Source organism: Oratosquilla oratoria, chromosome 21, assembly GCF_046742065.1.
Source record: "Oratosquilla oratoria isolate Oo_2021 chromosome 21, ASM4674206v1, whole genome shotgun sequence".
NCBI classification, from domain to species: Eukaryota; Metazoa; Arthropoda; class Malacostraca; order Stomatopoda; family Squillidae; genus Oratosquilla; species Oratosquilla oratoria.
In genome coordinates this window covers 34,572,925-34,588,696 of record NC_134797.1, presented here as the reverse complement: position 1 = coordinate 34,588,696, position 15,772 = coordinate 34,572,925, and the positions used below count along the sequence as shown (strand labels likewise).

At 39.9% G+C, this 15,772-nt stretch overlaps 1 protein-coding gene across 2 annotated transcripts in view; it reads left to right on the top strand.

Moving 5' to 3' along the window:
- Ir25a (ionotropic receptor 25a) overlaps positions 1 to 9,631 on the top strand; it is a 56,125-nt gene extending 46,494 nt beyond the window's left edge. Inside the window, exons 15-17 of one of the 2 annotated variants that reach the window (XR_012967380.1) lie at positions 4,406 to 4,533; positions 5,518 to 5,824; positions 9,136 to 9,631. Coding sequence is in view for 1 of the 2 variants with exons in the window: in XM_076204183.1 (XP_076060298.1) it covers positions 4,406 to 4,533; positions 5,518 to 5,698; positions 9,136 to 9,184 (358 nt within the window). In the remaining variant the exon portion in view is untranslated. The remainder of the gene's footprint in view (positions 1 to 4,405; positions 4,534 to 5,517; positions 5,825 to 9,135) is intronic. The other variant, XM_076204183.1, reaches the window with a different exon arrangement.
- Positions 9,632 to 15,772: the final 6,141 nt, after the last annotated feature.

The window sequence follows — 15,772 nt, the reverse complement described above, 5'->3', positions numbered from 1 at the left end:
CTAGCCACTGATGAAGCACTAAGTAGTGTGAAAACGCGTTCTGGCCAGTTTTTCACTTTGGTAAAGCCATGCCCAAAGTAACTGACAAAATAATGTCATATGGTGACATTATAAGACAACTTCCCGTGGAAGGGAAAAAGATTCTCAGAGAAAGAGAAAAGGCAGATAAAAAACTCTGCAATAATAATCTTGCCATTAAGTTTAACCATATATATATATATATATGTGTGTGTGTGTGTGTGTGTGTGTGTGTGTGTGTGTGTGTGTGTGTCTTTATTTGTATATACATCTATATTTATACTAATATATGCAGACAATTAGGCCCGGCGGTCGCGCAGTTTTAAACGCGGGTCTCTCAGAGGGACCCGATTTCAAAGATGCGTGACGGCTAGGCCTGATTGTTTGAATTACATCGCTGTTACTAGCGATTTGTTTTATAATTATATATACATACACACATACCTGACTACACCTATATATGACTAGGTACTGTACAACATACTGAGGTCAACGTCCACGAGGAATTGATCTCCTCGTCGAGCTTGTGTTGTTTGAGGGTTGTGTCCTTCCCTTCCCTCCGGGACTGGGTCGGGTTAGGTCATCCCGGCACCTACGCGACCGGGCTGTCCGGATGACTGTTCTGCATGAGAACAATCGAGAACAACCCGCATGAAGAGTTCTTCTTGGCATGGTGATTTCTGTCTTCTTTTTCAGAGCTGACTATATTGTTTGTTCATCTGTTTCAAGTTACACAGAAGTGTTGGTGTTTTGGTATGTTTAACATGTATTATATACTAACTTATGCAACAAATGGAAAGCCTTACAACTGAATGGTACCAAGATGAAAGGGAGGGAAGATGGTGGAGGGGAGTGGAGTATGTAGGGGATGGAATGGGTGGAAGTGGTTTCTATGCCTTTTGCTTTTTGGCTACCTCCTGTGTAAGGGGGAAAAAGCCTTTGGTTTATGTATGTATGTATGTATATATATATATATATATATATATATATATACATATATATATATATATATAATATACACACACACACAAGAGTATGTGTGTGTCTATGTATATTATATACATGGTATATACATCACAAGCGTGTGTGTGTGTGTGTTTACCAATTTGTATTCAAATTATTCTAGTGTACGGGTTTATATATTTGCTCATGGGGTCCTGTTTCTATATCTCCATTTATCAAAATTTGCCTTCATTTAATTTATACAGGTTTGGATTAGATCTAACATTTTCCACACATTGACGCACCTATATAGAAAACTGTGCTTCCTAACGAGACGTCATCAACTTTTCTTAATTATTTACAATAGTCTCTTACCGTTCTTTCATCCTATATCAGCTGATCTCAGTCCATTTTTCATTTCTTATTCTGGTCTAATTATCATATGATATTTAGATCAAAATAGACACTAAAAATGGAAGCGATAGAGTTGATATTATCATCTGTTTCTCTTAATCTCCCAATGCTGGAAGTCCTAGTTTTCTTCTCTCCTTATCTGTCTTATCATCCAAGCTTGGTGTCGTTTTAGTTGTTGTTTTTTGTATCCTCTCCATTTTCTACGTTTCTTTTGTTATAGTGACAACACCGCTGATGCTTATGCAAATCTGGGGCAAATCATACTTCTAATACCTTTTTTTTCATGTCCTTATCCATGTTAAGAAATACCATTTTTATGTTCATTAGCAATTTATAAATCTCTTCTTTTTTTCTCTTTATATGAATTTCCGGAGACATTCCTAAGTCTTTCTCCTTAGTCTTCGTGATGAATTCATCTCCGTTTTATAACTTATCGAAGGTCTCGTTTTGCTTTGGTTCATTTATAAGATTTTACATTTTTTTTATATTGAGTTTCATCTTCCACTTCTGGTTCCTCTTCGTGAACCTAATCTGGGTCTTCTTAGAGCAATTTGTACTCCTCCTTATCTTTCACCAAGTTTGTATGACCTTAGCATCATCTAAAAATAAGTCTGCGTAGTTTCCTATTCCATCCACCATATCAGTAGATTAAGAGCTTTATTGGAGCCAGAACTGAGCCCTGTGGTACTCCACTACCTCTCTCCAATCCAACATCTCATCTAACTGTTCATATATGCCTACTATTTTGAAAATCTTATATAAATTTCAATGCAATGTTCTAAGATTTCAACTTATATTGTGTGCGGTACCTTGTGTGTGCGTGTGTGTGTGTTTGTCTTTGTTTATATACTCTCAATAATACACACAAAACGCACGAATACAGGCAAGGTAGCGATTACTGCCGACTATCCCCTGTAAGGAAGCTGCAATATTAAGTTAAGAATAGCTTCGCCCTATCACCCTCTTCGCCGAACTCCAAAAGCTTCTTCTGAGGGAGGAACACAGAAGACCCGCGGCAAGCTTCGCCCGTCTTCCACTACCACTTCATTCAAGTGTCCTCCATTGTTTTGGCCACAGGCGACGCGACGGACATTCGCTACCAGGTGTTGACGAACTGTGACCTTCAGATCGTGGGTGAGGAGTTCTCCCGAAAGCCCTACGCCATTGCCGTGCAGCAAGGTTCTCCTCTGAAGGATCAGTTCAATGACGCGTGAGTCGAGCTTCTGGTGTCAGTGGCCTTCCTTGGCCACTAGTAGCGCAGTCCACCACCAAAAGAACACGTCACGTAGATGTGCAACGCCAATGGCAACCTGCGCACATGTATACAATAATTCACAAATAATAAATATATACATGTATGCAATAGGCTTAACGTATAAACAAATGCGTAAAATCCTTGTCACGCTAAACCAAGAACTAAATAATGTTCCAGTTGACTCTATGAGTATAAAACATAACAGTAAACCAGTCTGAATTTTACAGAATAACCGTGGGTATTGATATGCGGATAAATTCTAAATGTGTAAATAGTAATCACGTGTAATCAAAGATATCGATTTCTGTAATGACGTAGCATCACCCATCACCGTACCGACCTAGAGCACATGCAAGGTCAACAAAGAATCTTGAGCACTTTCGGGATCTGTAGAGGGATCTGAAGCACCCTTGACCTTTTCGGGGAGCAGAGGAGAAAACGAATTTTCATTGTGTGACGTTGATGGCCAAACTAACCTTTTTCCCGTTGGATAAGCGGAGAATGAACTCCAAAAATATTTCTTTGAATTATTTTTTATTTTATTTTCGAAAGTCTCTAAACGGGAAAAGGGCATATCAAGGCCCCTTTAGTTCTTCCAGAGGAACTCCTGAACTGTCGACGTCACAACTCCGGTGAGGGGACAGAGTCGATCCGCCCCCTCCATAACTCTTTTTTTTTATTATTACTGATCCGTTTCTTTTACTTTTCTTTTATTTAATTTTTGTATCGCGTCTTGACACTGTAAACACTTGCTTGGTTCACCAAAACTGTCTGCCAACACTGTGCACCTGTTCGTACTCACCTGCAATACTTTCCAGTACTGTGAGCACCATTCACTTTGCAAATATCCCAAGTGTATTATACAACATAGAGACTATTACACGAGTGATAATTTTAGTTGAGTGCCTTGACTTCAAGGCACTCAACCCTGGGAAATTAAGCCACGCCCTCTTTCTTCAGTGACCAATCACGTTGGCCTTGTAACCGTCGCAGTCACCCTCTACCCAATACGATCACTGGGGCGTGGTTTGTTTTGAGGGCCGTGTGTGGATTAGTTATATGACTACAGTATGGTTGATAAAATGTCTGAGTTTGTGTACACGCTGTTTCCAATAAATATCTTTGCTTGAAATTTGCTCTCATCCTTCAATATCTCTTCCAGATTTCCAAAAACTACTTTCTCTTCTTGCCTTTCTATCTGTCTCCCTGGGTGTCTGTGTGTCAGTCATTCTGTCTGTCTACATCTCTCTCTCTTTGTGTGTGTGTGTGTGTGTGTGTGTGTGTGTGTGTGTGTGTGTGTGTGTGTGTGTGTGTGTGTGTGTGTGTGTGTGTGTGTGTGTGTGTGTGTGATTTACCAAGGTCCTTGATCACGTGTTGGACTCGTCCGATCTATGGGTAATGTTGTGTGTGTGTGTGTGTGTGTGTGTGTGTGTGTGTGTGTGTGTGTGTGTGTGTGTGTGTGTGTGTGTGTGTGTGTGTGTGTGTGTGTGTGTTTACATGCACGTGTGTGTGTGGCCTTCTAGATGAATGTTACATGGAAAGTTTCCCTTGAACTATCCTGCCTCCTTTTTTTTCTTAAATATTTTCAAACTAAAATTTGTCTGTCTTTGATTCTACTTTATCTGTGTGTGTGTGTGTGTGTGTGTGTGTGTGTGTGTGTGTGTGTGTGTGTGTGTGTGTGTGTGTGCGCGCATGTGTGTTATACAAGACTGATTTTGTACCCTCTATACGCATTTCATCTCAGCATACCCTCTTCCATCTGACCCCACTCTGCAGGATCCTCAAACTGCTGAACCAACGTAAGCTGGAGACCCTGAAGGAGAGATGGTGGAACCAGAACCCTGAGAAGAAGGTCTGTGACAAGGAGGATGACCAGAGCGACGGTATCAGCATCGAGAATATTGGTAAGTTTCTCAAGAATTTCAATGGCCTTGGTCTTTGTCTCAACGATATTTTCCTTAGGCATCTTCCTTCAGTTCTTTTTCTTCTTGTTAGGTTGTGAGGTTTTTCTTTTCTATGGTTATCACCACGAAGTGCTATTCATCCCCTATTTTCAGCATTTGGAAAATGTTCCTGAAGATTTTTTTTAAATTCCCCACCTCAATTTCACAGTAGACTGCTTCAGGATGGCATTCAGGTTAAATTTCTAGAACTATACTATATCATTTGTCATAGGTAGAACGTAATTTATTTGGAAGTAGGGCATATAAAATTGAATATCTCCATGAATTTCTGTAAGAATGAAAAACAAAATCATTGGCCCCTGGGTGCGTTTCTGGCCTGCTTTAGTGAATCATCAAGAGAATCGTGTATTATATACACAATCACAGATGTCCGTGGCAAGTTTCCCGCGGACATTTGTCCCATTCCACCCCAACCCAATACATGGGGCACCGGTATACATGTCCGGGAAGTTCGAAATAATATATTTGATCTTATTAATAGACATTATTGCAACTCTAGTTGTACATCATGACTGTTACATTTTCTAATTCTGTTTCCCATAAGCAATTCCTTCAAGACCAATTTTTTTTTTTTTTTTGTGTTTACTTTCATGTTTGGGGTATTAGTAGTGCAATTTAAATAGGTGGGTCATACACAAACATATATCAAAAGACATATTACTTTTACGTAGGGGTTGGCCAAATCAAAGCATATATCCACTCTACACCCGTTTTTTATCAATCAGACACTAATCTAAAACCAATTCTTTGTCTATTTTACCACCCCGCCATACATTTTGGGGGATAACAACTCCCCCCCCCAAAAAAAAAAAAAAACAATATCACCCGTCCATACACATAAACAAACAATTAGACGAATAAGACAAAGAGACAAAAAAAGGAAACTAACATTGATGTTCTCTTGTGTCTTTCCCCCAACTCCAGGTGGTGTCTTCATTGTGATCTTCGTGGGTATCGGGTTGGCTTGCATCACGCTGGCCTTCGAGTACTGGTGGTACAAACACCGTAAGGGCCCTCGCATCAGCGATTCTGCCACCATCGTCTCCGTCAAACAGATGAACGATAAGCCCGAAAAACAGGGCACCGATTTCAACACGGAATACAAGTACTAACTCCATGTCTTCCTCCCTCACCTCCTCTCCCTCTTCCCTCTCCTCCTCGTCCTCCACCACCACACTTCACACTCCTGCTTCTCCTCTAGACGACGTTGCGTCACGTCCCGGGTATCCAAGTAGGTGATTGGCAGGCCTGTGTCCGCAAATGGACGACTTTTTTGTTTTTTTGGCCACTTGACACCTGAAAATTGAAAACCAAGTGGATGACCTTGTTTCCTTTCTATTTAATTGTTTATTATTTATATCAACATATATAAATGTTGTGTTTAATCTCACGAAGTCAAAGGACCCTTCATCTGTACTCCTCAAACTACCAGTTGAGATTCCTTTGAGGAACAAGAGTCTCATATATTCCATATAGTGAACAATGAATTGAATAATAATAATAAGGGAACAAATAAAGCCATAGATAAATCAGAAACAAACATACTTTGACAAAAAAAAGATAGATGAATAGAATATACCGTTCTTGTACAAAGAAAAAAAAAATTAAGGCGTGATTGAACCTTCCTCGTACACAACTAAACATCTCAGTCAACATCCGTAGGAGACTTGCAACCTTAACACAGAATACTTAGAATAATATCGTTTCTGAGAACAACACCCTCAGGATCACCTACTTGAGTGCCTATAGAGACTGTTTATCTTGCAGACTTCAGCTCAATGTGCAAACTAACCTCCATATTCTTTGTGCCGTTGTTGTGACACTGTTTTATGCAAAACTATTTGTGTTGTGCCAAGCAAAACTATTTGTGCTGAGAATTTGGGTGTCCCGTGTAATGAGGGCAAACATGCAATGCCAATGCATTGCATGTTTGCCCTTTTTATATGGAATGTCTTATAACCAGGCAAGTGTCTGAACAGATTTTTACCACTCTAGGTACGACAAACCTCTCACGTCACCTCTAGTTATGCTTTGTGATCGTTGGTGTGTAATTCATTGTCTAACCTTCTGTCTTTATGTGGGAAACTACCTTGAGTCCCATGCTAGTCTTTGGTTCTTTGATAGCATTCTTTTGTTGTTGAGCTAAACACGAATCACCAGCTGCCCATTGATATACTTTGCTTTGCATTACTTACTTACTATGCAATAGAAACTTTCTTTTAGGCCAGGGCGATCAGGCACTGTCCATTTGCAGACTTTGTTCAGTGCGTATGATAAATCAACAATAGATGATCATTACAAAATACATATAATCTGTTCTCTAACTGGTCACTCAAAATTCTATTGTAGCCTATAATTTTAATGAAAATATGTCTGATCAGATCTCCAACTAGTTACTCAAAAATTCATGGTAGTCTATCATTTTTACAAAATGTGTTTGACCAGATCTCCAATTGATCACTCAAAATTCCATAGTAGCCTATAGCCTTTTATAAAATGTGATTGATCAGATCTGCAGTTGGTCACTCAAAATTACCTGGTAGTCTATCATTTCATCAGCAACTGATCACTAAAAGAACATACCAATTCTATGGTGCATTTCCACCTTTGCGTTAGTTTTACTCAAATAAACAACTAATCAGTGACCATACGGCCATCAGCATTTCCCGAGTCTCATATTAACAATTATTATTTACATGAAGCCAATTACTAACTAGTTTGACTGAATAGTTATTACTTTTGCAAATGATTGCTAATTATTAACTCCACAATCCAAATCTTGTCAGCAGGAATTGACTCCTAATCGATTATTGTCAGCCAGTAACAATGAAATCAGCCATCTAATAACCAGTCAGCTAATTTCTGCCACCTAATAATTAGTTGACCAATTTCTATCACCTAACAACGACTTGGCTAATTCATTACGTCACCTGACTGTTGTCCATCATTTTATAATTACTTGGCCTTTACATTCTCCTAAAGTATCTCCAGACTAGCGACTGAGGATCCAGTTATTCCTAGATTGGACACCTAAGAAAAACATACTAGTCAGAATGAAGTATTATAAACAAACGAGTCACATGCGATGTATGTCAACATCGCTTAAAGATGGGTCAGTTGCGTCTTCAAGACATTGGAATTGGTCACTGGTTCTGAATATACATCACTTATAACCCTGGCTCCGTTAATGTCATCATCTCTTTGATTGTGACACTTAGGCTCGTTAAACAATGTTTGTACTTTTGCAACGCTATATACACACAGCAATTTCTGAGGCACTTCCAACGACACTAAAAAGGTCATACTAGACAGTGAACAAATTACAGATCTATATGTTACAACCTCATCTTTCCTGTTTCCTATAGGGCCTAAATTATTCCCATTTAACTAAACCGCCCAAGTACGTGTTTTGCACTTTGTGTTCTCAAGTACGATCTTCCTATTTGTGTGTGTCTGTGTTCAGCACCGTTTTTAGTGCTCACGATTAAGATCTTCCCCTATTTATGTGTCTGTACGTGGTACTTGTAGGCAGTGATTTTTATGTGATTATATAATTATGTACTTTATTCCTCTTCCACATTCATGTGATACTCCTGCAATATGGACTTTGGGGAGAATTACCTCCCAGCCATCTATCTTCAAAATCCATCAACACCTTCACATCTGGAGACTGACCTCGGGCTGGCAGGTTGTCTCAACTCCGGGCCCAAGATCTCTCTGTCAACTTTGTATTCCCTCGCATAAGAAGAGTTAATAACTGGTTAATGTTCTTCTTCTTCTTCTTCTTTTTCTTCTACTACTACTACTACTACTACCATTTTTTTTTTTTTTTTTTTTTTTTTTTTTTTAATAACGACCTCCAACCTCGTGGAACTGTGTGGTGGAAGCAGCAGGATCTGTCTCCTACAGACACAGTTCATTGGCCCCTCTCCCGCCAATGACTGTTGTCGACAACCCTTTTATTTATCTACTACTACTACTACTTACTACTACTACTTATTACTACTACTACTACTATACGCCAGTGACAGAAACAGTCCCACACCAGTGCAACACTGGCAATGAGCCACTGATTCTCCCCAGAGATCCATGGGAAGGTCCGAGGAACGTTGGTAGCCTTTGCAGGGCTCCCAGTTTCCAGTGTATGAAATTTGAGGCGACATTTGTTATCATCAAGAATCTGCCCTAAAGTAAAATGTTAACTGCATATGGCTGTATTCAACGACATACCCTTTTAATTCCATAGACATTTAAGAATGTACTATTGTGACTACTCTTGGATGAGATTATTTCTAGTCCAATATACGTGATTTTTTTTTTATTTCTGAAGAAAAATAATGCTAATTTGTATTGATTAAGTATTAATCAGTATTAAGCACTGTATTAAATGTCAACTCTTTTTTATCGACATGAGCAAACATTGTAATATCCAAATTCTAATCGACTGATTCAAACCATATTGTATCTTATTCAAACTGATTAATTTTATCCAAACTCCAACGGATCTTTTTTTTCTAATTCAACCGAATTTTTACATTTCAGCAACCCAACCAATGGATATGATATGGCGCCGGTTGGCAATCCATGGTAACTGACAGAGGAACTTCACCTCTGATGACTTTCTCCATGGTGATCACACCAACAAGAGGAACTCTGTCGTGCGGAAGCGAGACAGGGCTGCCAACTGAAACCACCAAAAGCTTCAACAATACAGTCACCCAAGATACCAATAAGACTGAAACAGAAACACAGCGAGTTGCGATAACAATACTTATGTAAAAATATAAAAAAAATAAAATAAAAACATAGAGTATAGGTACGAAATGGTGGGGACGGGTTTGCCGAATGCATGAGATAATTAGTGGGTGGATGGGTATAATTGTTTTAAGATAAAATCACACTGCAAAGTCTGTTTTAGTAAATTTCTGGTACTCCGTGAGGCATGTCAACCAATTCCCCTAAGTAACTAGACAGAACAGAATACCCTGTACATTATTTCACATCACTGTTTTACCAAGTAGGAAATGATATGCTCAACGGGGACACAGAGGGAGAGGGAGGGTGAAGAAGGGAAAGAGACGGAGAGGGAAGGTGGGAAAGGGAGGGAGAGGGTGGGAGAGGGTGGGAGAAGGAGGGAGAGGGAAGAAGAGGGAGAAATAGGGGCTTGGGATACAAAGAGAAGGGGATACAGGCTTTCACTGCCTGTCCACATCTCTTTGCCTGTGATGTGTGCTGCCCCTAGGACCATGCAACGCCAAGTCGGTCTCATCTTAGTCCTGAGGTCCATATACCCCTGGGGGAGTCAAAGAAGTTCCCCCTTTGAGGCCACAACCACGATTAAATCCAGTAGAAGCGGCCTCTCCTGAAGGCTAAAGAACAGCAATCAATAAGTATAGGGTATACGGTCAGGTTGAGAACCTCTGGACAAGCCGGTTCCTATGAAGAAACGATTCTTGACTGGACAAGGTTTGCAGTTCAAACAGGTCCCAATTGGTAGCACCATCAAAGGCGAAAAAATCATGGGAGGTCTTTCCCAAAAGAAAGATTTTTACAATTGAACTAAAAAATAATAAAGCTGCAGTTTTTCTGTGGCTTATTACAACATAGGTTTATAGTAATTGTACAGTGTTCTTAGATACCCTTTAGTTATGTATCTAAATATATAACGAATATACTTATCATTATCATATGCATATATTGATACAAATCTATATAAATATACATATATATGAATATACATTTATCATATTAAAACGTCTTAACATTCACTCATATTATTGAATGTAAGTCCTTTCTCACACTCACGTCACACTTCACCCACCCAGCAGCAGACGTCATGCACTCTATATAAAAAAGAAATTGCCTCGCATGATGGATCAATCCGCTTTTTATAAGAGGGACCTATACAAGACACACTGACCCCTTCTATACAGGGTGCCACTATTTCTTTATATCCTCTGTAGCATCCTTACCGAATCAAAGGGAACCCAATTTTAATTAACCTCATCCAGAGTGGAATTCTTTATTTTGGCTCTTCGTGCCCCATCCCAAAAACCCTCGGTAACGAATAATGAGTCAATGGTAACTAACGAACATAACTCCGAGATACAAAGGCAGGGGAAGGTATAGAACTTTTCCATTCTGCCAAGATCTCCTCACCAAGATCTCCCGTACTGTTGTGTGGTGTTCTTCTGGTCAGCGATCTTTTTGGGTTCTTTGTTCTTCTTCGTGGGCTCTTAGACGAACTCTCACTCAGGATATCAAATGTCTAAGGACATCCTATTTCTCTGATACGTCCTTATGTTTTTCATCAGAAAAAATTATGTATTAATTCCTTGATTGACAAAAGAAAAAAAAAGAGAATACTGTGTAACTGTTGTTAGTATTTTGTACAGAATCTCTTCTGATCCACCTGCCACAAATTGTATGTTGTATCATTTAAGTAATTATATCAAACTCCGTCCACACGACCATACAGTGTCTGCTGACACAAGCGAGAATATTATTAGGCGACGGACTTACAAACTTTGTCTTCACAAGATCAACGAGCAAAGCGTTTGTGTTTGCTTCCTGCTGACAAAGATGGTAAGTCCGCTACTAAAGAAATTTCTCTCTTATATCTGCAAACACTGTATGATCTTCTTTGGATGGGGATTTACGCTTCACAACGAATTAAAAAAAACAGGGCAGGTCTCTTCTTATGAGAGGAACCTTGAGTCACATCCTCTTTTTGGTCAAATATTTGTCATCTTGTTGCAGATCATTCTTCCAATTAAGAATATCCACTTTATGTACGAGTAGCTTCGTAATGTAATCCCCTGCAATATTACTGTGCTATCATCACCGTTATTTGTATTTTCATTTTGCTACAGAGTACCTTTCTGAATACAATGTATCCCTAGGTAAGCAAAAATCTCCCGTGGAAAATGTCACGAAGTGCATGATCTGGATTCATCCTTTGTTTAAATTCAATATCATATCATATTTGTGACTATAGTACGTTTTTATAATTGATATCTACGTTTCTTCGCCAAGAATATCAGAATTTTTTTCTTGTGAATTTATCAGAGGGAGAAAAATAATTGAGGCTGATCAGCGTTAACGAATCACTGTATTTTCACGACGACTTTGTCAAACATAATGTCTTGAAAATGTAAACGACAAACGAATGAATCGATGGAAGAAGTTCATTAATGGGTATAAGTCCAAACAAACACATCAATGCACAGATAAACAAAGACTATGGAACTAGTTCACAGAATTATAAAAATGTAATTTTCGTGGTAGGTTTCTGATAGGGTAAAACATCACATATAAAAAAGTCCGTATACATGACATCTGCTGCTCTGCTTCCAGTACAGACAATAAAATATCGTAGATGGTTTAGAATTCCTTATAGATACGATCGTTTCAATATGTAACAGTAGTCTACACATTTTTCCTTTTTTATCTTAGTTGCATCTTAAGTTACATTTCTTAACGAGTTCCCAGAGGGATACAGAACAAAGACTCGTCCAGGGGCGATAGTGGAAGGTTCCCTGGACGATGTGATGGCGTACCCTACATATTTTATTCTGGCTAAAACCAGACGATATTATTCAACTTAAGTCCTGTCTACAGGAACATACAGTGTCTGCAGAAACATGTACGAAATATCTTCGGTAAAGGACTCACCGCCTTTGTCTGCAGAAGACAAACCGACAAAGTGTCCGTGTTCATCTACAGACAATGACGGTGAGTACGTCTGACAGCGATATTCTCCGTTGTGTCTGCAGACACTGTGGGATGCTCAAGCGGACCTGGGCTTTAGGGAACGGCATCGCAACGAATGGGTTACGGTTTTACTACTTCAGGTATTCGTAAAAACCTTCCAAATGCACAGGTGAGTGACTTCCTTCCCTCCCTCAGACACTAAACATCATAGGTCTCCATTATCTTATCATGTATTACTTCTCCACTTCCCACCCACCCTGACCTTCTGCTGAGTGCCACTGCTGGATAATGATCTTCCAGAATCCAGATCTTGAGTTGTATCTCGAACTTGATTAGAAGTATTCGACTGATGTGGACGAACCTCAACTCTTACAATTTCGACTACTGCTGTGTAGTCTGCTAGTGGCAGGAAAACAGGTTATTTCTATTGTACTTTTGCAAGACAGTCACTCACTGTATCTGTCACAATGATGTCTTCACCCAACATACACAGCATCATGCACTTAAAGGGTTACTATTTCCCCTACCGAGCCAATGGTGTAGTTCCTTTACCATCATATATACATATACTTTATAAATACACACGTAGGCACACGCCGCCTTCCGACTTGCCCCATTGTTTAGGTACAAAGGTTATTACTACATTATCTACCTGTCAAACATGTAGGTACATACGTTATAAAGATTAAAGATTTACCTGTTCATCTCTGGTTTTACTTGCGTCCTGAAGTTTTGGGGTCCTTATCTCCGAAGGCTTCCTACGCACGAGAGGGGTTTCGTAAAATTTAACAATTGCATTGATTCAATGAATGATATTGTGACTGTAGTTAGTTACATTTTCAAGACAAGTTACGATTACAGTTGTAACTACAAAGTGTTTTTTTACATAACCTTTAGTCTGTAAGGGGCATTTTGTCCAATCAAACTGAACAACAAATATTGAAAAGAAGTCTTGAAGAAAGAACTGCCATTTCAAAACGAACGCCTTCACGCTGTTAGATCCTGAAGTACGATGAGTTACTCTCAATTGAATAAAATTGTCATCAAAGCTAAGGAAATTGATCAAGATTGCCTTAATCCCCTCACTGAGGTGACGTGCCTTAAGCTGAATAAAGTCCACTGGAGTTAGCCAAGATAAAATCTATAGAGTACGCCACCATTAGGCCAGGGCTACCTGAGACAAAAGTGTCCTGAGCAGGCAAACTCTACACCAGCTGAATGAAATCTATGGTTGGACAAAATGAAACCTATGGTGTGACATCGCGCCGACGGGGTTGACAAGAGGACATCAACTGTGGCGCAGGTTTGTCCTGGGCCTCGATGCACACTGGAGTCAACAGTCCGAAGTATTCTCAATAACCAATTGTCCCATCACGATCACTGCTCGCCCCAGGTCGCCAATGACTCATTGTTGTGACCAATGTTGTTTGGAATGCATATCCAGTACGGGCCAAGCCCACCAGGGCTCAATTTTAATCGTGAAACAGCAGTTACATGATGGAGGGAACAGATGCATAAACGAGGGTAATTTTCTAAATCTTTGAAATTACATACGTCCATTCGTATATTCCTAGGGGAAATGATCAACATAGCCAATTGTTATACTAATGACCCACTTTCGGAGAAGAATAGGCGAGAGTAAAGAGATCTGTATATTTCGACCACTATCTGTGATCCTCTTCGCTGAAGAGGATCACAGATAGTGATCAAAATATACGGATCTCTTTCGCCTATTCTTCTCCGAAAGTGGGTCATTAGTATAATTTTACCAATGTGCTACATTATTTTGTTGTGATAGCTAATTATCAAACTTTTAGTAGAATGGCATAGGTTGAGAACGAGTCAAACTCGTGAATATTCATAGTCCAAATGAACGAAATAATTGGTTATCATTACGATTATCATCGACCAAAGTCCATCAGCGATTTTATCCATACTTGGGTGAGAATTTGGTTTGGGCGTTGATCTGGAGGATGCGGGGAGAGTATGAAGGTGATTCCTTAGCTTATATTCTTTGTCCTTCTCTATATTGTGCTGGTGGGAATTTGGTAGGCAATTGTAGATATAATAAGCTGCCACGAACATACGAGTGCTAGGCGCATCACTCGGTGATCAGTCGTTTTTTTTTTCTCTCTCTTTTTTTAAGAAAAATTATATCTACAATGTAGGCGTCTTTTGAAGTGGCGAAAGGCTGTATTCTTTGTTCTGTGAATCGGGCCACAATCCGAATTCTACCAGGGAACTGAGCATTGAGATGAGTATGATAAAGTGTTTGGGAGTGCGAAAAGCACTACTGAGGTTCTAATCTGTGAGAAATCCCCAGGAGTTTTGCAGATGCATGGTGCTGATTGCAAGGTTTTCCATTTCGCACGGAAGAGGGACATTCGGGGTAGAGGGAAACCTGTTAGGAATCTAAGGAAGAGTGGAGAGTAGCTATTATGGTGTAGGTCTGGTATTATAGATTGTTCGAAGTCAAAAGGGAGGTAGTGTATATAAACACAGGCCAATGGAGGTGTAGGTCATTGAAGATGAGATCTTGTACCTTGATCGGTGTTAAGAGATAGGGAACGAGTTGTTAACAGGGAGGTTATCTTCTTACCTCGAGGGGTTGTGCTAACATTTCCTCAAAGAGAATGTCTGGCGTTTCAGTCTCCTAGCAGAAAGTGTATGCTGGAGAATTATCTACCGTAGGTAAAAAGATTAGATAGCACTTCTGCATTTTTTTTTTTTTTTTTATTATTATTTTTTTTTTATAAGGAGATATGAAGGGCATAAATCTAGCGGGCGGTGTAGGAAGGCTTTGGATACGATGGCAGCAAAAGGTGGATATGGAGTGCGAGTAGTCATGGCGGGATACCTGATAAACTTGGACTGCTGTTCTTTGCTTGACTTGAGAAGGAAGGAAAAAAGGGATACAGATAAGAAAACCTGAGACGCTTCTCTTGGGCGAACGACAAGCCTCTTCCGTCCTTGTCTTAAGCCAGGAAGTGTGGCCTCTTTCAGTTCGGAGAGCCAAATCGACTGAACTTCCTGACTAGAGCCTTCGATCCAAGCACTTCCCAAACCAAGCAGCTACCGCCTAGGCCAACTCCGCATGGTGCACGGATGCCCACACACAAAATCAAGGTGGTGAGCGTGTATATTCTTCCACGACTTCGGAACTATTGGGTTACAAACGTAACGCTTAATCTCTCATAGTCGTGCTCCGTGGTAGGATGATTTACATGGCATTCAGATATGGTGCTACTGGTAGAGGCGGACCTATGATTTGCTTCTTTTAAATCTACCAAGCCCGCTACGTTGGCGGCCAAAGAGGTGCAAACGAGGCACGAGCACATCAAGTTTAGACCAAGGTGAACCCTCGGCGGTCCGTGTAGGGACCTTTCCAAGGACGATCAACTACCCTTTTTATCGACAGGGCTCAGAGGGCTTAGGATAGATATAGTGGCTCTTTCTGAAGAAGGGA